Genomic DNA, 22,622 nt, shown 5'->3' on the forward strand with positions numbered 1-22,622 from the left:
CTCACCTGTAAATGGGGGTAATAGTTGTCTGAGGTCTTAAACTGGCTCTTCCTGGCTCAGTCACGGCTGAGACTACCAGTCCAAAATTTTAAAAGTGGGTGAACCAAAAGGGGAAAGATTAGGAGCTGATCCCTGCTAGCAACTTTATTTCCTGCTTGGAAAATAAGGGATACGCGATAGGTATTGAAACGGGATCTCTGGATCGGCAGAGTCAGAAACCAGTGTCCAGCTAAAAGACGGCGGCCAACCACTGTGCTTCCTGCGTGTGACCCTGCACAGCTCTGGCAATCATCCCGTTTCCATCAGCCTCCTCAAAGGGCTCACCCTGTCCCTTCTAAGGTTTCCATCCTATCGCACTCAGGAGCTTGGGCCTGCATTTTCCCCGTTGGCATTCTACTTCACCCAACACTTTAAAATTCAAGTCTGTTAAAATAAAAAATCAGGTCTAGGGAAATTTTGCTTGGTTGGTAGGCACGACGGAATTGGTGCAAACTGGCTCTCAGCCCTGCTTTGAAGAGCCTAGATGTGCCAAGGGCTCAGTACAGGGCCTGGCAGACTAGCTGGTCCCCCAAGTCCACGTCATCACCAAATCGCTGCCATACCCTTTCCCTGCCTCCACTCAAACCCCATCCAGGCCAGAGGACCCCCAAATCTTTCTAAAACCGATCTACTCGTCACTCCCCTGCCCTAAACCTTCCCTTGCTCCCGGTCAACATCTCAGCAAGTGACCACTCCTCGGAGCTTAGAGCTAGGTGTGGTCTGGTCCTGGCTTCCTCTACACGCCCCACCTCGCCCCCGCCTCATACTGAAGTGTTACAATTCCTGGTCCTCACTGGCTGTCACACCTTTGCTCAGGACATGTCTCCCCCCCACCCCGCGCCTCCGTGCTAGGAACGCTCCCACGCTGCCCTTGCCCTCCACTGGGTGCCTGAGAAGCCAGCCTCCTGTCTGCTTCACTGGCCGGCAGGAGACACTGACAGACTTCTGGGCATTCGATCTCTGAGCTTCTGAAGGCGGGAGCGGTCTTGTTCATCGCAGTGTGGTCAGTGGCCAGCACAGGACAGGAAGGAGAGAGGAGTGGGAAGAGGGGGAGGTTGGGCCCTGCCCTTACTCTTGTCTCCCACCTGCTCCAATCCCGGCCTCTTTATCCACCCCCACCGCTACGGGGAACAAGGTCATACAGTGGGAGAGGTCTGCGTGGACCCACAGAGCCCATGAACCCCGCCTGCCCTCCCATTCAGTACCACAAGTGTCAGCTGCCAGTCTGTGCCACCCCAGTGACCCTGTGCCAGCCTCACAATGGTTCCCTGCCTCGTGTGGCAGCCAAGGTAGCATTCACAATCCCTAAATGAGCACCCAAGAGTCGGAATTCCTACAGGCACCGCCTGTCTGTCCCCCAACTCCACCCCGGCAGTGCTCGGGTTTCCAGAACAGCTCTACGGAGGCTCCACCACCTAACTCCCTCCCACCTCTCAGCTGGGATGAATCCCTGCATCTGCTCTTCCCTCAGCCCTCCAGCATTTCCCACACCCTCCTCCGCCTCGCAGCCTCTCCCTGCTTCCTTTCAGACAAAGTTCAGGACTCTTCTGCCGGGCTCGGGCTCCCTCCCCTCCCCCTCCATGAGCATCTCAGTCCTGCTCCACCATGAAACAGAGGTTCCCCTGGACACCCCTGACCTCCTGGACCCCCCCTGGTCTTCTCCAGGTCCTTGATCCCAGTGAGCCCTCCCTCCCTGACACCCACTCCCTTTGCTGGGGCTGCTCCCTCAGTCCCCGCAGCCTGGCCAGTGCCCCCCTCCCCCCGGGCTGCTTCCCTCCTCCTCGTCCTTCCAGCATGACCGGGACCAGACTCAGGGCTTCTCAGCTCGCACTCGGGTCTCAGGTTGCTTGAGAGCCTCTGGGTCCCAGCATCTCCTAACAGTTTCAAAGGTAAGCTTAAACCTTGTCCTTTGTCCCTTGACCTCATCTTGTTCAGCAGGGGACCCCTGCCAGCGGCTCCCCTCTCTTCTTCAGGCCACATCCATTATCAAGTTGGATCAGTTTTACTTGGAAGAAGTTCAGGAGTCTGTCTCCTTCCCATCTGGACAAGTCCTTGCTGGACTCTCCTCAGCCACTCTGGTCCTAGACCTTCTCCACGGCCACAGGGAGCGCATTTCACACACAACCCCCTCGCCGTGTCACCCTCTGCCCCACCCCCCACCCCGGTGAATAAAGGCCACCTCCTCCTCTCAGCCCACCCTTTGTGGACACCCCTCACCGGTCTCCTAAGTGCCCCAAACCAACCAGGGTCCAGCTCCCTTCTGGCTCGCTGCTTCCCCATTACCTCCTGCTCACTTTCCTGTCTCTGCTGAAATGCTGCTTCTTCCGGGGAGCCCTCTCTCACCCACAGTGCAGTTCAGCTCTCCCACAGCCCTGAACAGCTGGTACTCATGTGGTCCCATGACCACCCTCCAGCAGGGAGTGCCACGAGCCTCCGTCCTGCTCGGCCAGCACAATGGTCAAGTGACCAGGGGCAGAGTGACCAGGGGCAGCTCGCACGCACCAGGAGACAGAATGCTGGCCGGCTGGACAGAGAGGTGAGGAGGGGACTCTGGAATTGAGGCCCAGCAGCCTGCCTAGTGAGTTCCCGGGCTGGCCCCCACGCCCCCTGTGAAGACCCAGCCTGGCACAGGGCAGGTGTGGGGACGGATCGAGTGTGAGCACGACCTCCCTCCACTTTCCCATCACCCTCCGGGCAGCAAGCCTGTGGGATGGCTGGTGCCGGTGTCCTCTTGGTCCTCCCTCACTCCTGAGCAGGGCTTGCCTAGGATCCTTCCCCGTCGGGTTGGGCTGGGCCTCCTCCCACTCCCTGGCTCCGGCCCTCCTGGAGCTGCAGGCATGCACAGGACCCCCAAGGGCGAAGGGCTGGCCTGTGGAGGACTGGGTGCCTGAGATCCAGCGGCCCAAGGGCCAGCAGGGAGGGGACTGGCGGGTGGCTCCCCCACGCAGACACAGGACACTGGCTCGTGCAGCTGACACAAAGCAGGGGCTCCATCTCCTGGCCGTGCTCCCCACCCCCAACAGGGCAAGCACAACCCCCCTCACAGAGACAGGGGGGCAGGACAGGATGGCACAGTAGGGGGGGGGGGGCGGACCGGCAGGACAGAGGCTCGGTGGTGGAAGTGCCCGGCGGGGCAGCGGTGTCCTCACGGGGCAGTTTATTACAATTCTATCTCACAGGCAGGTGGGCGGCGGCGGTGGGACAGGATGTCCAAGCCCCTGACGACAGCTGCCTGGGCGCATGCAGACAGTGTAACACGGTGAAGCTCAAGCACGGGTGGGCAGGCGGCCGAGGCGACACGGGACACGCGACATGGGGCTGGGACACGGGTAGGACGTGGCTCCCCAAGAGAGGCTGGTGCCGCCCACCTCCCCATCATGGGCAGACAGTAAAAATGAGATTCGTACTTCTTGTAAAATGCCCATGAGCTGGGTACTTTCTATTCTCCTCATCTTGAAAAATAATAAAAAATAAACACACGGGGAAAAAAATCTCAACAAAAAAAATCAGAAAGGAATAAACTCTAGAAGGCGAGACATGGGAGGCTGGGGGTGGGGGTGCTGGCCACGGGGGCACCTGCCTCCCGCTCCTCCGTCTCCTGCCTTCTCAGCCTCTTCAGTGGGTCCATGAGAAGGTGCCCAGCCCAGGCGGGGTCCCTGAGGGACCGGAGCGGGGGGGCGTGGGCTGGGGTGGAGAAAAGAGGCCCCGGCCTGCTGGGGCTTAGTTCCGGTTTGGGCCCAGTGAGCAGGGCATCAGGCCCCCAGTCCTTGCAGGTCCAGCCGCAATGGCCCGGGCGGGGGTCACAGGTGCAGCTCATGGGCCCTGACGTGCTCCAGCTGCTCACGGAGCTGCAGGAAGGAGGGCCTCACAGCAGCTTCCAGGTGCCAGCAGTTCTTCATGACCTCGTAGACGGCTGGCGGACAGCCGTCGGGGGCGTCCATCTTGTAGCCCTTTTCCACCCGAGGGACGACGTCCTTCAAGGGCTGTGGGCAATGGGTGGTGTCAGCCCCGCAGAGCCTGACCGTGGAGGGGACCCCTCTCCACCATCTGCTCCCAAGATCCCCCTCCCTAATGCCTCAGACTCAGGTCCAGCAGATGGTCTGCAGGCTCCGGAGGCAAGCCCACCCACCCGACGGCAAGGCCCGGGCCCAACCAGCGCCCACACTCACAATTCTTGGGTAAGGCACTCGCCCAAAGGAGTAGATCTCCCAGAGGAGGATTCCGAAACTCCACACATCGGACTTGGTGGAGAACTTCTGCCATGTGGAGTGAGCAAGAGAGAAACTCAGTGGTGTCAGATTCGGGGATCACTCGGGGGGCCAGACCCTGCCCGCCCCCTCTGCTCAGTCTCCGGAGGGAGAGCCTGCCCACCTTCTCCCTCAGGGCCTCGGGGGCTGTCCACTTGACCGGCAGCTTGCCCGTGTCCTGGGTGCTGGAGGCCTCCTTGGTGAGGCCGAAGTCGCTGACTTTGGCCACGTTGTCCTCAGACACCAGCACGTTGCGGGCGGCCAGGTCCCGGTGCACAAAGTTGTTGCCCTCCAGGTATTCCATGGCCTCGCAGACGTCTCTGGGGGCGGGCCAGTCATATGCGCCCTCAGACAGGTGCTCCCGTCACAGGGAGTCCGCCCCCACCCTCACCCCAGGGGCTGCTTCACTCACAGCGAGAACTTAAGGAGACTGTCTCCAGCCAGCACCGACCGTCCCCGAGACCGCAGATAGTCGACTAGGCTCCCCTGGAGCGGACAGACAGACCAACGGTCCCTCGGGTTAGACGTGCCCTCCGGCCCTCAGGAACAGGGTGTTTGGGGCTTGGTGACACACAAGGGAGCGAGTGGGGGTAGGGGTGGTCAGGACCCCAATGATTGAGTACGGGAGCCTGCACACTGGCTGCTGGTCAGTGTTCTCACCACACGAATCTCAGCAGGAGGGTATGCGGCCAGGCCCACCCACGGAGGGGCATCCAGAGGCTTGCTGAGGTGGTGAAGGGAGTTGTCCAGGCTCAGGGTCAATACAGCTCAGCGGGAGAGAGGGGCTCGAGGGGCTCGAGGGGCAGGGGCCAGGGGCATGGAGTCGGTGTCTGAGGACAAGCTACCCTGGGTGGGCTGGGGGTGGGTGGCCATGTACCTTGGCCATGTACTCGGTGACGATGTAGAGCCCGCCCTTCTCCTCCACGATCACACCCAGAAGCTGCACCAGGTTGCTGTGTCGGAGCTGCCTGGGGGGAGGGCAGGGCCTGTCAGCCTTCCCATCAGCCCCAGCGGGTGAAGCTCCACCCCACCCCACCCCTGCCCAGACTCACGTCATGACTGAGGCTTCAGCCAGGAAGGCCTGGGCGGTGGCATCATTCTTAATGCACTTGACAGCTACTTTGTTCCCTCGGTAATCCCCCAGCATCACGTCTGCACGGAGACCACGTGGGGGCTGTTTCGGGGCCCCCCGGCCTCCCAGCAGTCCCCCAGCCCCTCTGGGGTTCCCCCTGCCCCCTCACCTCCGAACTCCCCCTTCCCAATGGTCTGCAGCAACTTCAGGTCCTTCATGCTCAGCGCCCAGCCACCTACGGGGAGGGCCAGAGAGAGCTGCTGGGTGGGAGGCAGACTGGACTCACAATGTGTGCCGGGCGGGGGAGGGGGGCGCTCCTTGCCAGAGCCCCCAGGAGGAGGGTCGGCCATCAAAGGCTGGGACTCATGCAGGCAGGCGGCTCTGGCACTCACTCCGGAAGAACTCGTCCTGGGCTGCCACCGTGCCCTCCATGACCTTCGGTTTGATGAGTCGCGTGCAGAGGCCATCGGCATCTGAGGTGTAGTGCTGGGGAGAGGCGCAGGGCACTCAGCACCCCCAGGCCCGCACCACCCGGCGTCCCATCTGTACCCACGTCTGGCCACCAGAGGGCGGCAGAGGCTAGTCTTGCTCCACCTGGAGGGGCGGGGCCGGGGCCTGCCTACTTCCGGCAGAGCGGGGGTGGGGGGTTAGGGAGCAGCACACACTGACACGTAGCGCCCCACACCGAGGTGCTAGACAGACTCTCGGTTGTTGTCGCTACTCCTCTGGGCCTCACCAGTATCCTGAGGCAGACGTGCAGATGGACTAAGGGGGCGCCGGGTGTGGGAGCCGGGGTGGCCTGGGCCAGGAGGCTGGCCTGGAAGCTGAGTGGAGTAAGCTGGCAGGGACAGCGACCTGCTGATGTCCCCCCCGCCACCCCCCGCCACCAACAAACACACACACTCGGGAGTTGTGAGCCTGCCTAAAGGAGGTACTTCTGCGATCAGACAGGCCCCTAACCACTCTGAGCCTGGTTTACAACATGGAACTGGGGTCAGTCCTGGCATGTGTCGGGTACTCCGAAACCAGGGCGCACAGAAGTTGCACAGTGTGGCCAAGGTCACCCAGTTGGAGGGGCAGACGAGAGCCAGACCCTGGATGGCCGGGCGGGCTGGCCGGGCAGCCCCCTCACCTCCACCAGCTGCATGAGGTTCTCGAAGTACACCTCCTCGTCGATGCTCAGCTTGCTGGCGTGGTACATGATGCGGTAGTGCTCCACCTTGCCGTCGCAACTCACGCACAGCGTGTAGTCCCCGGGGTAGTTGGTGCTCTCCCGCACCAAGAACAGGCCCATCTCGGGGGGGCACAGCAGCCGCTCCGCCTGCTCCCGCGTGATCTTGCCGTGAAACCAGCTGGCAGGGGGGTTAGCCAAGTCAGAGGCCCAAGGGCCTTTTCTCAAGATCCTTTGCCTGCCACTCGCTCATGGAGGCACCCCAGGGCCTCACCCGGTGTTCCCATCATCACCCCCCAGAATGCCCCCTTCTTTGGTCCCCTCTTCCCCTCCGCCCGTCTGGGGTCAGTGGTCCCGAGCTGGGCTGCTATCTTCAGGGTGAGCAGTTCAAGCCATCAAGTCGCCTCTCAAGAGAAAGATGAGCTGGCTTTTTGCTCCCATACAGTTAGGGTCTCAGTTCTGCTCTGTCCCACAAGGTCAGGCTGCTCGAAGGCTATGGTGATGGCGGGGAGTTTGGTTTGGACCCACACCTCCCCCACGGTTTCTCTGCAGGGGGCGGTACTCACGGCATGAGGCTGAGCTTGGTGCCGGCCTTCACACCCTCCCGTTTCTGGACGTAGTTGGCTGGGATGATACCCTCACGGCCCACCTTATTCTTGGCTTTGTACCAGTTGGGGTCCTAGAAGGGGGTGGGAGCAAGCCCAAACATAGCCTTAGCCTCTCCTCTGTCCTGGAGAGAATCCACGCCCCAGAGGTGGGAGGGATCTCTGGTTACCTTGGTGACGGCCACAATGGTGAGTACGTCTCCTTTGCAGAAGGGAAGGTCTTGCTCGGCGGTGCCGTGGAAGTTGTACTTGGCAATACATTCTGTACCGGATGGCCAGGCGGCCTGCAGGGCAGGTGACAGGTGGGTGGGCACATCCAGGGACCCCTTTTTACCCATTTGCTCACTACCTCAAGGTCACAGGTCCTCCAGCTTTTGGGGTCCCCCCAGCTGAAAGAGCCCCCGTCCAGTGGCCACCTCTGAGAGTGCGCCCGGGATTCTGCTCTGTGAACAGCTGGGCAGGGACAGAGGGTTGGGCAGAGGGGTGTGGACAGATGGAAACTCCCATTTCATTCCCCAGCTCTGGCCCGCCCCAGCCCTCCAGCACAAGGTACCTGTATCGCTGACATCTTCTCAGGAGCTCTGTGTCCCCGTGTCTCAGGAAGGCTGGCCTGTCACTCTGGTACCATTAGGGCTGTAGGAGAGACCAGGGAGAGCAGAAGTCATTGCCACGGCTTCCTCCTTGGGGCTGGACCTGGGGCAAGGCAGCCTTCTGCAGGCTGGGCCCGGGCTCTGAATAGGGCCATGAGGGCTGAGAGACCCAGGGGCAGACGAGGCCACCAGCCCCACGTTCACTGGGAACCTCCCAGACCTGCGAGAATGGCCAACAGGGGCGAAGGAGGCTGAGAGGGGCTAGTGGCCCGTCTCATCAGCCCTCCAGTCCTCTCCCAGGTTTGCAGGGAAAGCCACTAAGCCTCTCTGGGTCTTCCCTGCCCCTCTGAAACCCCTCCAGGCAGAATCCTGAAAGCTCCCTGCATGTTGTAAGTCCACACTGCTGAGAAAGCGAGTCTGCCAAGAGACACAAGAATGTCCCGTCCCCAGTCTGGAAATTACCCGGATGGCCCAAGAGGCCAGCAGCCTGTTTGTGGGCTAGTCAGGAAGCAGACCCGTACACAGGACTAGCATTCTGCCTCAGCCCCAGTGAAGCGGGAGCGGATACAGAGCCAAACACAAGGCAAACACGGAGCCAGACGCAGGGCCGGCGAGGACACTGGTCGTGCAGTCAGGTGACTGTGCCAGCCTGCTCCCCAGTGGTGCCCTCGTCGTCGTCACTGATGTGAGTCCCGGTGGCGACAGCGGCTGACCACCGGTTAAGCAGCTAACTGAAAGATGGGTGCTGTGAGCCCCTGTGGCTCCTTGGGAAGGAGCACTATGGAGGAAAGGCTCGGCAGGTGTCAGTGTCACCTGCGGCACACTCCGACGACGACATTTTCCTTTGGGAAGACTTGCTTCTGCAGCCAGTGGGATGGAGATGGGGAGCGGCGAGAAGGGCACACGGGAAAGCCTGTGTGGGAGCCCACGCCAGTGTCCTCCACCCCAAGCAATCTGACAACAAAACTCCCTTCCCCAAAAAGCCACACCAGCCAACACACACACACACACTCTGGAGAACAATTCCGTCACACACACACACACCCTGTAGAACAATTCCGTCACATATACACACACACACACACACACACACACACACACACACACACACACACCTCCACCCCTCTCTGGAGAACAATTCTGTCACACACACACACCGGAGAACAATTCCGTCACACACACACACACACACACACAAACCCCACACACACACCCCCCACCCCTCTCTGGAGAACAATTCCGTCCTTCCATGAGCTTTTGAAGCGGTTCTGTACTTAACATGGGTAAGGACACTGACTCAGATGGGACCAGGGCCTCGCAATGCTCATGTATTGGTCACATGCACCTTATTCCCACAGTGTGAAGAGGTCTGGGGTCAGTGGCACCAACATGAGTCCCTAGGCCGGACCAGGCAGGTGGCTGGGGCAGTAAGTGAGCAAGGCCTGGCTGGCCGGTAGGTGGGCTTCCCGGAGGAAGAAGGGCTGCAGCTGGGCTCAGACAGGCAGCAGGGGGTGTGGGCAAGGCTGCAGGAGGAGGAGGCAGGCGCAGCCCCAGTAGAGCCGTGAGCTAAGCACTGGACTGCTAACTGGAAAGCTTAGTGATCTAACCCACCAACCTCTCCTGGGAAGGAGGAGGAGGCTGTTCTGTAAAAATTCAGTCTCCGCAGCCCTGAGTTGGAGTCTGGGATGGAGGCAGGTGTTGCTGGTCCCGATGCAGATGGAGAGGACTCTGCTCCTTGGGGGCCCCAGGACCCCGGACATCCTCGCCAGCGCCCTGCAGGGGCAGTTTGGGGTGGGTCCACATCAACCTCACTGGGTAGCAGGGGATTCAGTTCAAGTGTCAATGAGAGGAACAAGGGGGGTGGGGTGGTCCAGGAGAGCGGAAGCTGTCAGGTCTGGCCACTGCCCAAGCCTGGAAGACACACCCCTCCCAGGACTCGCACTTGGTCCTAGAGGCAGCCTGGCCTGGGTTTAAAAACTGCCCTGCTTGGTGCAAGTGACTCCACCCCTGGGAGCCCAGAGGGTGAGGGCAGTCTCCAACAAGTGGGCTGTGGGGCAGAGGTGTCTGTGTTCTTGAGTGTGCAACAAGACCCTGGGTTGGAAAGTGGCTGGTTTAGGCCTGGCATGAGAGCCCCTTCCTCTTAGGGCTTGTAGCCCTCCAGCCCCGAGGGTAGCCTGGATACTGCCCCCAACCCTCAAAACACACACACACACACACACACACACACACGACTGAGCCCAGGAGTCGGGGACCCCATGCCAGGGGGCAGAGGGGAGTTCTTCCTACCCCTAAGTTACATCAGATGCTGAAACTGAGGCCCAGAGAAGCTGAACGGCACACACCTGAAGTTACTCAGCAAGTTACAGGAGACAGTTCGCATCGTGGCCCCACTGGGCTTGGCTGGGCCTTCAACCTTTAGGCCCTTTGGAGCAGGTCCCTGCCTGGTCCACAACCGCATGCCTCTCCCTCCTCTCCCAAAGTGCTGCCACGGCAGGAGGGCGCGGAGGTTGGGGCTCCCTGAGTCACCCTCCCAGCTGTCAGTCTGCAAACACTCCCTTCCCGGCCTGCAGCTGCTATGCCCGCCTCCCCGTTGACTTGATGATAATAATAAAATAATCACAGCCCTGTTTTCTGAACACTTACTCTGTGCCAGGCCCTGTCCTTGGCACATACGGATCATCAGCTCCTCACAGCCACTCAGACTGCTATTACTCCCACTGTACAGAGGAGGGCCTGGAGGGAGGGCCAGAGAGGCCAGGCGGCAACCCGAAGTGAAGTGTCACAGTGCGGGTGTCAGGTTGGGACAGGGGCCTGGCCTGTGGGGCGGGGGGGACGGAGGGCCCTGAACAGTGCAGAAAGCGGAGGTAGGGGCCTTGGAGGCCCTCCAGTGGTCTGGGTGAGCTGCAGGTCTGGGAAGGCTCGGGGGTGCTTTGCCCTTCCTCTTCTCTGTGCTGGCTGTGCCCTGGGGACCTGGTGAGGACCACAGCTCCCAGGGTTGTTTCGAGGAGCGGCTGGCTACCCAGGTGGCTGCTCCCTGGCCAGGCTATGAGCCTTTTGCAGGTCCCTCCCTCCACAAGACTAGGAGGGTCTCTCAGAGCCATGCCTGGGGTGACCGCCTCTCCCAGCAGGTCCGAGGCTGAGCCGGAGTTCCAGAGTACAGGAGCAGACTCGTGGCGATGTCCTGTGTGTCCGAGGCGGGCCACGACGGCCCCTGGGGCTGCCCTCTGCCAGAGGGACATCACTTTCTCCCGAGGCGCCTTGGTGCACATTCAAGCCTCCAGACTTTCAGTGAGGAGCTGGGCCCTTCAGGGACACCACACGTCAAAGTACAGAACCCCAAGCCCGTGCCTCCCCGCCCCCATCAAGTTGGCTCTGACTTGTAGTGACCCTCCGGGACGGAGCAGAAATACTCCACAGGGCTCCCAAGCAGTCCATCTTTCCAAAAGCACACCGCCTCGCCCTTCTCCTGCAGAGCGGCTGGTGATTTCAAACAGCTGACCTTGTGGTTAGCAGCCCCACACCTGGCCCGCTGGATCTCCAGGGCTGCTGTGACACACTGGGGCCTCCACAGCCCTGCCTTTCTCCGGAGGCAGCACACAACACCCGTGCGGGGAGCCAGGGGCTCCGGGTTGCCGCCCTGGCTCTGCCACTGACCTGCTGCGTGCTCTTAGTCAAGATGCTTGCCCTCTCCAGAAACCTCATCCGGACCTCATTTCCCACCTGCGGTCCTCAGGACACCTGTGCCCTCCCCCTCTCCCTCCGGCCCCTCCCACAGGGTCCCCACTCTGCCTTCAAGGCGCAGCTGAGGAAGCGCTCCTGCTACACACGGTCCCAAGGAGAAGGGACCAAGCGGGAGACCGGACGGTGGGTAGGTGGGTGGATGGGTAGGTGGGTGGGTGGGGCAAGTCAACACATCACCAAAACTCAAAACCACACTCACAGCACGCCTACAGGGCAGGGCAGGGCAGAACTGCCTCTGTGGGTTCCCGAGACGAACTCTACATGGGAGTACAGTCTTTCTCCCAATCAATCACCAAGCACTGACTATCCCTCCAGCTGGGGGTCCCCACCCCTTTAGGGGTTGCCTAACACCGTATTGTCGATGGTTTTAGGAACCAAGACAGCGCTCCTCTATTTGTCTCCAGGCGGGTCCGCTCACATGCAGATGTGCCCAACTACAGGGTCACCACCATGATAAGAACTGTATCAAAGGGTCGCAGCAGGTGTGGACTGCATACTAAACAAGAACAGCTGCTGGGGAAGAGGGGCCAGTGACAGCTTGTGAGTACCAGCCTGCCCTCAGCATCTCGGTAGACATCCCTAGCCAAGTGATCACATCAAGCATCGCCAAGAATGGCACAGGCAGCCCCTGTGCCCCACTGGCTGTGATGAACTGAGATCAACGTGAGTCACCTGTGCTGGACCCCAGGGCTGCTCCACCCCAATCCCGGCAGCGGTTATACACTCACTGGCACCGAGTCGATGCCAGCACATCGTGACCTGGGTGGCTCAGTGGAACTGCCCCTGTGAGTTTCCGAGACTAACTGTTTACGGAGTAGAGAGCCTGTCTTTCTCCCTGGGAGCAGCTGGTGGTTTCTAACTTCAGACCTTGTGGTTAGGCAGGTCACACAACCACTCTGGCACCAGGGCTCCTAGGTAGGAGCAAGCCCTCGGCACATCCTTAACCGCTGGCCTGGAAGGGGAGCCAGCCAAGGCACAGGACTCCCTTCTCCACCCCACCTGTGATTCTGGGTCGAGGAAAACCAGATCGCTACTAACAAAATCATGGGATTAATACGACTTCGGTTACGTGATACACACTCAAGGTACCACGCCCTGAAACCAACGCTCAAAGAGAGCAGCAGAAAGAAACCACAAGACCAAACCATCTCCACCTGTGCGTGCCCGCGTGGCAGGGTGCTAAGATGGGCGCCCTGGGTGGAAGAGACCGGGCCAGCGCCCCACTAGCATGTCAATTTTCCCACAGGTTTGATATGCTCACACGAAGATGGGGAACAAGGAACAGGCAGGACTGCATGTTCTACCGCCACTGGTGTCTCCTTCCGCCAGGGGACTCAGACACAGACAGACACACACACTATCTCAGATCTACACAGTTATCTGTGGTACGCACACGTCATATCTACATGGGTTATCATGTGTGGGAAGAAGCAGGAAGTGAAGCTGTTGTCTCTGGGGCCTGGAGCATGAGGTAGGGACAGAAGCACAAGGAAACTTGTGTTTTCACTCCATGTCAGCTATTTTGGCCCGTTTGAACTCAACACAAACATCCCGTGCATCTCCTATCACCCCTACCCAATATAAATACAGTAACTTAACAAGCAAACAATCAATCACCTCTCCCAGGGGCCTTCCTTTGCCTAGCTGTGCTGCCTACAGCAGCCTCCACAGCCTCTCGTCCTCCCGGCGCTCCCACAAGCCCTAAATAGGCTGGGCCTCCGGTTTGGGCACACTGGGGGCTCTGCAGGGAGAGAGTTGGGCCCAGAGTGGCTGCTTCATTAATAAGTGCCACCTGGCTGGATGGGTTATGGATGGATGGGTGGGTGGATAGAAGGACATATTGTGGTCCCAGGCCAAGGTCTTATAACCGATGGGATTATACTGAACCCCAAAGGGGCAGCAGCTGTCACCCACCCCCGCTAGGGACAAAGGGGCTCGGGATATGGTAGGGCCAATGCTTCACTTCGACTTCCTGCTCCAAACCCTGCTCCCAGCAGCCCTTGTGCTGGGGTCCCTGGAACAGGCTGGGCATTGTGCCCAAGTGCTGAGGTCAGTGGCCGCAGCCTCAGGCAGGCCTTTCTTGGGAGCCCAAAATGGCGTGGGGCCGTGGGGGGAAGGGAGGGGAACTGGGAGCCCAGAAACATCCAGGCTGCCCCTTCCCTATCCTGGGGGCAGCTACAGACCCCAAAGGTAGGCACGTGCTGAGAGCCAGTGTGGGTTAAGGGGCTCCTGCCCTGCCCTTCTCCCCAAATCTCCTCTGTTTAATGGGGCGTGGGAGCTTTCAGTAGCTATTTACACACAGCTAAAAATACCCACTGAAAATGGAAGTGCCTGAGAGACCTGGGGGGACTGGGGCCTTGGCCCCCAGAGACACTGCCCCGCCACAAGACCCAGCTGGACCCTCCGGGGACAGGGCAGTCACTGGAGGCCACAGGCACTGGCAAGGTCAGCTTTGCCATCTTCTCTCAATGTTACCAGAGCCCTCAAGAGCCACCCCATTCTTGGCAGGTTGTGGACGGGCAGGAGGTGGAGGTAAGGGCTTGGCTGGGGCAGAACTCTGCCATCGGGCTCTCCTGTGGCCAGTACAAGCAGGGCACCAGGGACCCCAGTAAAATGCACACCTGGTTGCTGTGCTCCTGGCCACCTGCCAAGGCCTAATGTGCTCAGTGCTCCAAACTTGGAGAGAAGGGGCAACGGGGTCGGGCTCCCAGGAGGCAGAGGGGCTGTGCAGATGACAGCTGTGGTAGCCCACGGGGACAGTTCTCCTCTGTCCTGCAGGGTCACTGAGAGCCAGAAGCAACTCTGAGAGCCCAGAGTGACACTGGGTGATACTTGCCCCAACTCACAGCAGCCCTGCAAGGACAGAGCGGAGGTGCCCCCAGGGGCTTTGGGGATGGCATTTTCAGGGGAGCGGCCAGCCTCACCTTCCCTGAGGTGGACCTTGCAGTTAGCAGCCCCAGCGATCGCCCCGCAGCTCCTCCAGGGCTCCAGGCGGGTGGTGCAGAAGTTGGGTTAGGGCTGAAGAGAACTCTGGGTGAAGGTCCCTGCAGGCTTTGAACCGGCCTAGAGGTTCCACACAGGTTACAGGATTAAGTTTCAGGTCTGGGCACCCTGAAAGGGCAGTGTTCCTTCGGAGGGTGGGGTGCCCACCAGCAGCTGGGCTGGTTTGGCAGCATTTGAAGCAGCCCCACCCCTGATGCTGCAGCACCTCCCCTGGCAGAGAGCACCCCCTGATCCCAGCGCCCAAAGCACCCCCACAAAATAGATGTCTCAGGGCTGGGGAGGAAGCCGAATTCACAAGCAAACCCTCACAGATGCCTAAACGCAGATTCTGGAGGGGCTGGATGGAGGCCTTGCTCTGAGCCCTGCCTCCAAGCCCTAGCCTATCTACCCAGGGGGCACTCCTGGCCCTCAGCACCCTCACCCTAAGAGGAGAGTTTAAAGGCTGAAACTTTTCCCCACTAGTTATGATCATTCACTGGCTTTTTTCCTACCCCCAGTGGTTCAGTGGGACCGGAAATCCTGTCTAGCGGTTTGGGAGAGGTGGGGGCTAGGTCAGAGGAGGCTATTGGGGGAGCCCCTCCCCCAGCACCACGGCTGCTGGAGGCTGCTGCTCCTGGCCCAGAAAGGTTTCTAATTACCGTTCAGGAGCCTAATTACCACCACAGGCTGAGGCTGGGCAGCAGGGCCTCCCTGGTCTCCCCAGGGTCCTCACCCAAGTTTCTGCTCCCCGAGAACTCCCTCCCCCCTACACACACATACACACACACTCCCGGCTGCCTTTATTTGCATACATTTTACATAGGGCCTCTGGGGACCCGCCTCCAACAAACCCCAAGAAATCATCATGTTCTGGACTGAGGCCCGGAGACCCACCAGTGGTCCAGAAGGGCGGTTCCCAAAGTGGATGACTCCGCCCCCAAAGGGAGGGGATTGGACGGATGCAGGGGCTGCAAAAGCAGATGCCCATCCTTTATCCTGGATCCTGGGCTACAGCACAGCGACAGGAGGATACTGTCACCTCTTTCCTGAAACAAGTTTGTGAACCTCTGGTCTAGAACTTTGACCCCGGGTTCCTGGTCCCCCGTCTCTTGAGCTGGGGCTGGCCGAAGGTATTATGGGACCCCCCAAAAGGACACACACACTTGCTCTGATGGAGGGGGCCTGTCAGCAGCCTTCACCAGGAGGAGCATCTGTGACTGTGAGAATCTATGGGAATGAGTGTCCACTGAGCCGCCTGCTGTGAGGCCAGTGTCTCAGGCTCGGGTCACTCCATGTCCCAAGGGCTGAAGTAGGGGCTGGGGACGAACCTTGGCCAGGTTAAGAAACCTCCCCCTCTCCCTGGACCCAGCCTGCCTGTGCAAGGAGCCAGCCGGCTGGAGGCAGCCAGGCTGGGTAGGTGGCTGAGGGACAGAGTTTAAGTCGGTCTGTGCCCACTCCTCTCCAGTCCACTGTACCCTGCCTTGAAGAGACAGGCCAGGAGCTTGTCCAGAGCCACACTGCAACTGGAGAAGTGGAGGGCAGCCCAGGGAGGGCACAAGCTCCCCAAGTTTAAGGTCCTCTGCTCCCCACTTCTTCAAACGGATCTTGATTTTCGTGTCCTCCCCCTCCAGGAAGCCCTCCTGGTGGCCCCAGCCTACACGCACAGCACCAGCTTTGAACTCCTACGGGCCCTGTCAGGAAGCCAGAACCTGGCTGGGTCTTCATCTTCCCTCTTGTGGCCCTGCAGAGTGGACAGCACAGTCCGCCAGGCACAGGGCTGGCTGGGCGAGAACCAGAGGACACCCACTCAGGCTTTCCAACTGTGCTGGGCAGGCCGGGGTGTACTGGGGTGCCCCTCTACTCCTCCTTCCTTTGGCTCCTCCTCCAGGCCCGACGGGGAAGCTGCGGTCGGAGCACGGCCTCGCTGCAGCGCCCACAGCTTCTGTGACAAGAAGCTGCCCCCCCTCGCAGCACCTCCAAACCAGGAAGAGAAACCCAGCAGGCAGCGGGGCGGGATGGACCGCCTGGGGCACGCCTGCCCTCAGGACTTGCCAAGGGGAGCTCCTCAGGGCCAGCGTGGACAGCCCAGAAGAAGTCACTTGGCCCTCTGGGCCTCAGTTTCCCCATGGGAGAAATGGGATTCTCCTCTGGGTCCTGCTAGTCCACCTGGACTCCCTGCAGCCTCCAAGTCACGCTGCTGCCCTGAGCCCGGTAACCACACCTGGAGGTGGAGCGCTCGTGGCTCCTGGGGACCTTCCTGAGGAGCAGGGGTTGCACCGGAGGCCGGCCTCCCTCAGCCACGCAGGGAGCACACCAGCTCTTCCTTCGCCAGCTCTGTATTTTTAGGTCTGAATTTGACTTTAATCATTACTTAGCGGATTCTATTTCCAGCCCGCAGATGAAGGGACCCAGAGGAGAGGAGGAAGGGAGGCCATGCTCCCGCTTGGCTTGGGGGCCTTGTGCTCCTCCACCCACTCTGTCCCCCAGGCGGGATGATGGGGAGGGAGGCTGAGAAACACCCAAAGGGTTCCCCTCAGGCTGGCCAGCATCTTGGGGTGGACTCCACCCTCTGAGCTCAGCCCAGCCCAAGCTGTGGGAGAGGAGAGCGGTTGTCATGCCCATGTTCCCTGCCCCAGGAGCCCGCAGGAAGGAGCGCCCCACAGCCACACCTCTGTGCTGAGGGGCCTTTGCAGTGACTGGGCTAGTCCTGGGCTGCCTGTGGGTCAGCTGGGGCTGAAGTCTCTAAGGCCCAGGGGTGCAAAGTGGAGACTAGTTTTCTCCTCCTGCCGTAGGGCAGCCCCAGGAGACTGGTCTCCACAGAAGGCAGAGCGCGGGCCAGTCACAGCAGCACACTCAGGCTAGACCTAGGGGCCGTGCCAAGGGTGCTAGCCCAGGAAAGGCCCCCAGAGGATGCAGACCTTCCGTGTGCCCTGCCAGCACCCAACTGGGAGGCTCTAAGCTGCTCCAGCTTTCTTCCCCCTAGGCACCAGGAAAGGGAGGGAGGGAGAGCTGGCCTGCCTGCCCTAGGGCTGGGGTTCAGGACATTTGTGTTCCAAGCCAAGGGAGTGAACAGGGCTCTATTCCCACCAGGCAAACACCAGGCCGGCGTAGGAAATGGCCAAGCAGGGAGGCAGGAGGCACAGGTTGTGGGAGAAGAGGCCTAGCCAGGCCAGCTGGAGGCTGGGAGACCGGAAGGGGGTGGGGGCGGGGCCAGGCCCCCGGAAATGAACTGGTCCTAAGGCCAAATCGGCCAATTATGAGATGGAGGATGGGGGTGCAGGGTGGTGGGCCACTGCAGCCCACAACCACCTCAGAGCCAGAGGGCTGCAGATGGGCTTGCGTGGGGCAGGGACCACCCCTCCCGCCCTGCTGTGTGGTACGTTGAGGTAACTTGTGGTGCGTGCCCCTGCCCTAAGGTCCACTGGGGTTGTGGGAGGCATACCTATGGCTATCAGGGGCTCCCACTCCCCCAACGCGGACCCACTAGCCCTGACATACATGTGAAAGAACGTCAGCTCAGAGGGCCGCTGACTGGCCCAAGTTCTCTCCGCTCAGGACTAAACGGCATGGCGAGGCCTGGAGCCCATGCGGTGTTGATCGTCTATGGCAGCAGTTCTCAACCTGGCCATCACGGCCCTTATGGGGGTGAACGACTATTTCACGAGGGTCGCCCGATTCATCACAGTAGCAAAATGACAGTGATGAAGTAGCAATGAAAATAATGTTATGGTCGGGGGTCACCACAACATGAGGACCTACATTAAAGGGTGGTGGCAGTAGGAAGGTTGAGAACCGCTGGTCTAGGGTCTGCTGGATGCCAACATGTTTGCTTGGTTCCAACACCCATGGGTGCTTTTGAGGCCGGCAGTCACGGCCACCTCGGGGGTGACAGCTGGAAAGCACACACCAAGCCCAGGGACAGGGCATGGCTCAAGTTTCACAGAGGAAGGTACTGTCACGTTGGAGGAACCCCCCAAAGCTCCATGGCATCAAAGTCAATTAAAACCACACTCTCTGCCGTCAAGTCAATACCGACTCACGGCGACCCTCCAGAACGGGGTAGAAGTATCCCGTCCCTCCCCCGGCGGGTCCCAGACGGTGACTCTTCCTGGTGGGTAGCGCTACCGGAGGAACAGGTTAAGAAGTCAGGAAAAGACTAGGAATGCTCATAGCAGTGTAGCCAGGTAAAGAAAGAGTGGGCAATGCGTGTTTCTTTTTCTAAATTTTGGAGTGCTATTTTGTAACTCCCTAAATCCAGGAAACTAGTCCGCAAGTTCGAGAGTAATTTTCTTACAGAGAATTCGCTTCCTTGAGACCTGCCTGCCCTCCTGATGTGGCCTTGGTATCCGGGGTCCCTAAGACCATCTCTTGTCGCCCCCCCACCCCCAAAGCCGCTCATTCCCTCCTTCCTCCTTCCCAGGCCCAGTGCCCTGGTCTCTGGGTACCAAGCCTTTAAATTCCCTCAGACATGGAGCCTTGAACCGGCCGGGCCCAGGCTGTCCGTCCATCAGGCCACGTATGTAGCAAGGCAGCCATGTCACTGTGGACCAGCCCCTGCTGTGTGGCAGCTCAACCTCTCTGAGTCAGTGTCCCTTGCAATGGCGCTAGAGAAATGTGCTCTGGCCGTTCTGGTCTTTCCTGGCCTCAAAGCAGTGGAGGGGCAATCATTTTGGAGCTGGAGTTCAAGAGACAAAGCACCCTGTGTCCCTGCACCTGTACTAACCCAGAGTCAGACTCTCTTCCACAAAGACCCTGAGGCCCTGGTCCTCGCCCTCACAGCACATAGTTAGCGGTTTAAAAAAGAGAAAAAGGCAGCCTCTCCAGAGCCCCTCGGACTGGAAAAGAAGCCAGAGTCAAGGGAAGAGGGCCTCCTGAGCTAGCACAGCCGGGACCCCCTCCAGTATCAAGACAACAGCAAAGACTCGACACCAGGGGCAGGTCAAACGGTCAGCAGTCCTCAGGCCCAGACATGGACTGGGTCAGCAGCCTCCAGGGGTCCCCTTCCTCCTCGAGCAGGAGGATCCAGCTATACTCCCAGCCTCCCTTCTGCAGCCTTGACCAGTTCCCGCTGCATACACACTGAGCTAGACATGGAGACCCCAGGGTGTGTGGGGGCGAAGGGGGGAGCATGCTGGGACAGACCCTGCAGTCTCCCTATCCTGACAACGCTTTCATACCAAAGGTGCAGGGCACTGCCTGAGGTGACAAGAGGTCTCCCACCTTCTCCATCCTGACCCCATTCCAGTTCGGAAACTGGACATGCTCAATAGGGCTGAGAAGCTGGGGCTGGACTGACCACTAAGCTGTTGTGCTCTATGCAGGCCAGGGCATCGGTGCCTCCCCACATCCACGGCACCTCCTGCCAATGGGACCAGCCTGCGGCACCAAGGAGCAATCCTGGGCAGCAGTGCTGATGGTCCCAGGTCCCTTAGCCCAGACCCCGGCAGAGCTGAGCCGGAAGCCCTCCCTCCTCTGGGGCCTCCGTGGAGGAGCCCCAGCATGTGCTCCCGCCACACAGTACTTCCTGGGCCAGGGTGGGGCCTCATGTCCCTGGGGAATAAAGGTGCCTGCCTGACTCCCCTTCACCCCTAACAGCTGACCTGTCCCTGTGAGAGACCTGAGATGCTGGGGTAGCAACTTCCCTGCACACCTCAATTCCAGGCCCACACTATGGGCAGGGGAAGTCACCCCCTAGTTAAGCTCCAAGGATCAGAGGGCTGGACACGCCCCTTCCTGACACCTGGCGAGGGCCCTGCAGAGACTAGAATGAGCTGACCAGGCTGGCCGGTGGGGGCCTGGTGTCACCTCTACCCAGGAGCAAGGTCTGCTCAGTTGTTCCACTCATGGGTCAAAGATGCCCGCTAGGGCTCAAGAGGCCGAGGGTCACAAGTTCAGTCCAGGGACCTAGACCTTCGGCAGGGCTCAAAGGAGCTGGCATGCCCTCATTGAAGGGCCAGGGAGCAGGGCCCCCAATCCACCCACCCGCTGCCCGACACCCCCCTTCTCACCTCCAGTAGGCCAAGACACCTGCAGGGAGGTACTGGGCAAGAAGGAAACGCTCCGGGGCCCAGGACTGCCCATTATCAAGCGCCCTAACCTCTGGGCTCCACCCGGGACCCGGTGTGCCCTGGCACTGGTCAGTGGGGCTCACGGAGCGGTCTATCTCGCCCACTCCCCTCCCAGTCCGGTTCTGACAGACTGCCCGGAGGAGAATGCCAGCCCGGGAAGGAGAGAGAGCAGGGGTGAGGGGGATGGGAGTGGACCCGACAGCAGCGGCCACCCAGCTCCCTCCGGGGGAGGGGGCACGCTCAGACGCCCGCCTTCTCCAGGGCAGCGGGGCACTCACCTCTCTCCGGGCACTGCGGTCCAAGCCACCTCGCCGCGGGCGGCATCAGCGGCCTGCGGGGCAGTCCATGCGGCCGGGGGGGGGGGGGGGGGAGGGGAGGGGCGCGGGAGCCCCTGGGGGTGCGGTACAAAGAGGGATGGGTGCGGAAGGAGGGGGAGGAGGGACGGCCCGCCCGAGGCGGGGGGTGGCCGCGCGGCCCGGGGAGGGGGGGAGCGAGGCGGGGGAAGGGGGCGGGAGGGCGTCGGAAACAATGTAGCCGGCGCGGCCCCAGGCAGAGTTCCGCGTCCGAACGCCGCCGCCACGGCTCGACTTTGGGACGTCGCGCCCGCCGGCGGCGGCCGCTCGGGACGCTCGGTCGGGGCCCGCGGGGGCCCCCTGCGCTCCGCGCCCCGGGCACTCGGGCGGCCACCAGCCGGCGCGCGCGGGCGGGACTCCGGGCAGAGCAGGGGACGGCCCCGACCGTGGCGCGGCGGAGCGCTCTCGCCGCGCGGACTCCACCCCGGCACGACCCCCGGGCAGGGCGCGGGCGGGCGGGGCGGGAGCGGTGGGGCGGCGGCGGCGGCGGCGGCGGCGGCGGCGGCGCCCGAGCTCGGCTCGCCCCGGGCTCCGCTGGGAGGAAGCTCGCAGGCCTGGCGAGAGGAAGCGCGGCCCGGATCCTCCGCCCGCGGCAGCGCGCCTGCGCGAGGGGGCGGGGCGGGGCCGGCGAGTGGCGCCCCCTGCCGGGCGCCCGGCACGCTGCGGGGGGTGTGTCCGCGCCCGCGCCCTGCCCCCACCTGCCCGGGCCCGCCCCGGAGCCGCCCAGAGGTCCGGCCAGGAGGCCGACCACACAGCCCCGCTGAGGAGTTCAGCAAGAAGACCTGGAGGGTGGGCGCCGGGGGCCCTCTCCTAGAGTAAGCATTCATTGATACATCCGCAGGCACATCCGAGGGGGGCGGCCGGGGGGGGGGGCCAGCAGGCTTCCTCAAAGTAGTATGGCCCGCGGGCCACTTGCGGCCCACCGAGGACATTTATCTGGCCCGCCGGGTGCTTTTGCCCCCTTCGGTTTTTTTTACTTCAAAATAAGATACGTGCAGTGTGCATAGGAATTGTTCATAGTTGTTTTTTTTTTTTTTAACTCTAGTCCTGCCCTTCCAGCGGGTCTGAGGGACAGCTAAATGGCCCCCTGTTTAAAAAGTTTGAGGACCCCCTGGGTCAGGCCCTTTCGTGGGATCCAGTAGGGCCCCTTCATTGATGGCAAGGTGGGAGAGAGAATAGGCTAAGAGACAATCTAAGAAAAGCGGTTAATAAATGCAGAGAGATGATGTACAAGGTCCACGGGAAGCAGATAAGGAGGGCTGATGGGGACACTTTGCTGATCTTAGGGCACCAGGCTGGAGAAATCCCTGAACAGGACAGGGTGAGTAGCAGCTGCTGGGACATACAGGCAGCTCAGTTTGGTGGTGGTGGTTCGCACTGCTCTGCGGGTTAGGGGGGGCGTCCTGAGAGAGGAGGGCTGGGCACGCAACAGGGGCAAGAGAGGTGACCAAGAGTTTTGTGGCCCTCTTTGGGACTCTTATTTTTAGCTTGGAGGCAATGAGGAAGCTGTTAGTGGCTGTGTGACCTTGGGTAAGTTGCTTGCAGCCTCTGATGTCAGCTTCCCTATCTCATCAAATGTGGGCAAATAATAGCAACGTCTTAGGGCTTTTTGGGGGAGGAAGAGTGAGCCTGTTTCTAGGGCTTAGTGTGCAGTGACAGGGACCTGATGAAAGCTCACTGAAGTGTCGCCTCTTATGTCTTTGATTAGGAGAAGCAGGGAGGCCACCTGCTCTGAGCCACAGACCAGTGTGTGC

General features: G+C 60.9%; 1 protein-coding gene across 2 annotated transcripts; it reads right to left on the reverse strand.

The window, feature by feature from the left end:
- Positions 1 to 3,150: 3,150 nt before the first annotated feature.
- CSK (C-terminal Src kinase) lies at positions 3,151 to 21,259 on the reverse strand. 2 transcript variants are annotated; one of them, XM_075535507.1, is made up of 13 exons: positions 20,794 to 21,259; positions 7,688 to 7,767; positions 7,305 to 7,418; positions 7,096 to 7,208; positions 6,491 to 6,710; positions 5,751 to 5,844; positions 5,528 to 5,593; positions 5,339 to 5,438; positions 5,164 to 5,254; positions 4,699 to 4,772; positions 4,411 to 4,606; positions 4,209 to 4,295; positions 3,151 to 4,022 (listed from the first exon to the last, which is right to left on the reverse strand). In XM_075535507.1, exons 2-13 carry the CDS (start codon positions 7,700 to 7,702, stop codon positions 3,840 to 3,842), a joined length of 1,353 nt encoding a protein of 450 aa, XP_075391622.1. In that variant the 5' UTR covers positions 7,703 to 7,767; positions 20,794 to 21,259; the 3' UTR covers positions 3,151 to 3,839. The 2 variants fall into 2 exon arrangements, with proteins under 2 accessions (XP_075391622.1, XP_075391623.1); XM_075535508.1 differs by lacking the exon at positions 20,794 to 21,259 and adding an exon at positions 14,390 to 14,411.
- Between the last annotated feature and the right edge of the window lie 1,363 nt (positions 21,260 to 22,622).

This window comes from Tenrec ecaudatus, chromosome 17 (assembly GCF_050624435.1).
Source record: "Tenrec ecaudatus isolate mTenEca1 chromosome 17, mTenEca1.hap1, whole genome shotgun sequence".
Lineage (NCBI taxonomy): Eukaryota > Metazoa > Chordata > Mammalia > Afrosoricida > Tenrecidae > Tenrec > Tenrec ecaudatus.

Excerpts from the sequence above, each read along its gene's own strand:
- CSK (XM_075535507.1), bottom strand. Across the intron at positions 7,209-7,304 it reads CCATTGTGGCCGTCACCAAG|GACCCCAACTGGTACAAAGC; the intron begins GTAACCAGAGAT and ends ACCCCCTTCTAG. Across the intron at positions 4,773-5,163 it reads TCACCGAGTACATGGCCAAG|GGGAGCCTAGTCGACTATCT; the intron begins GTACATGGCCAC and ends TGTCCGCTCCAG.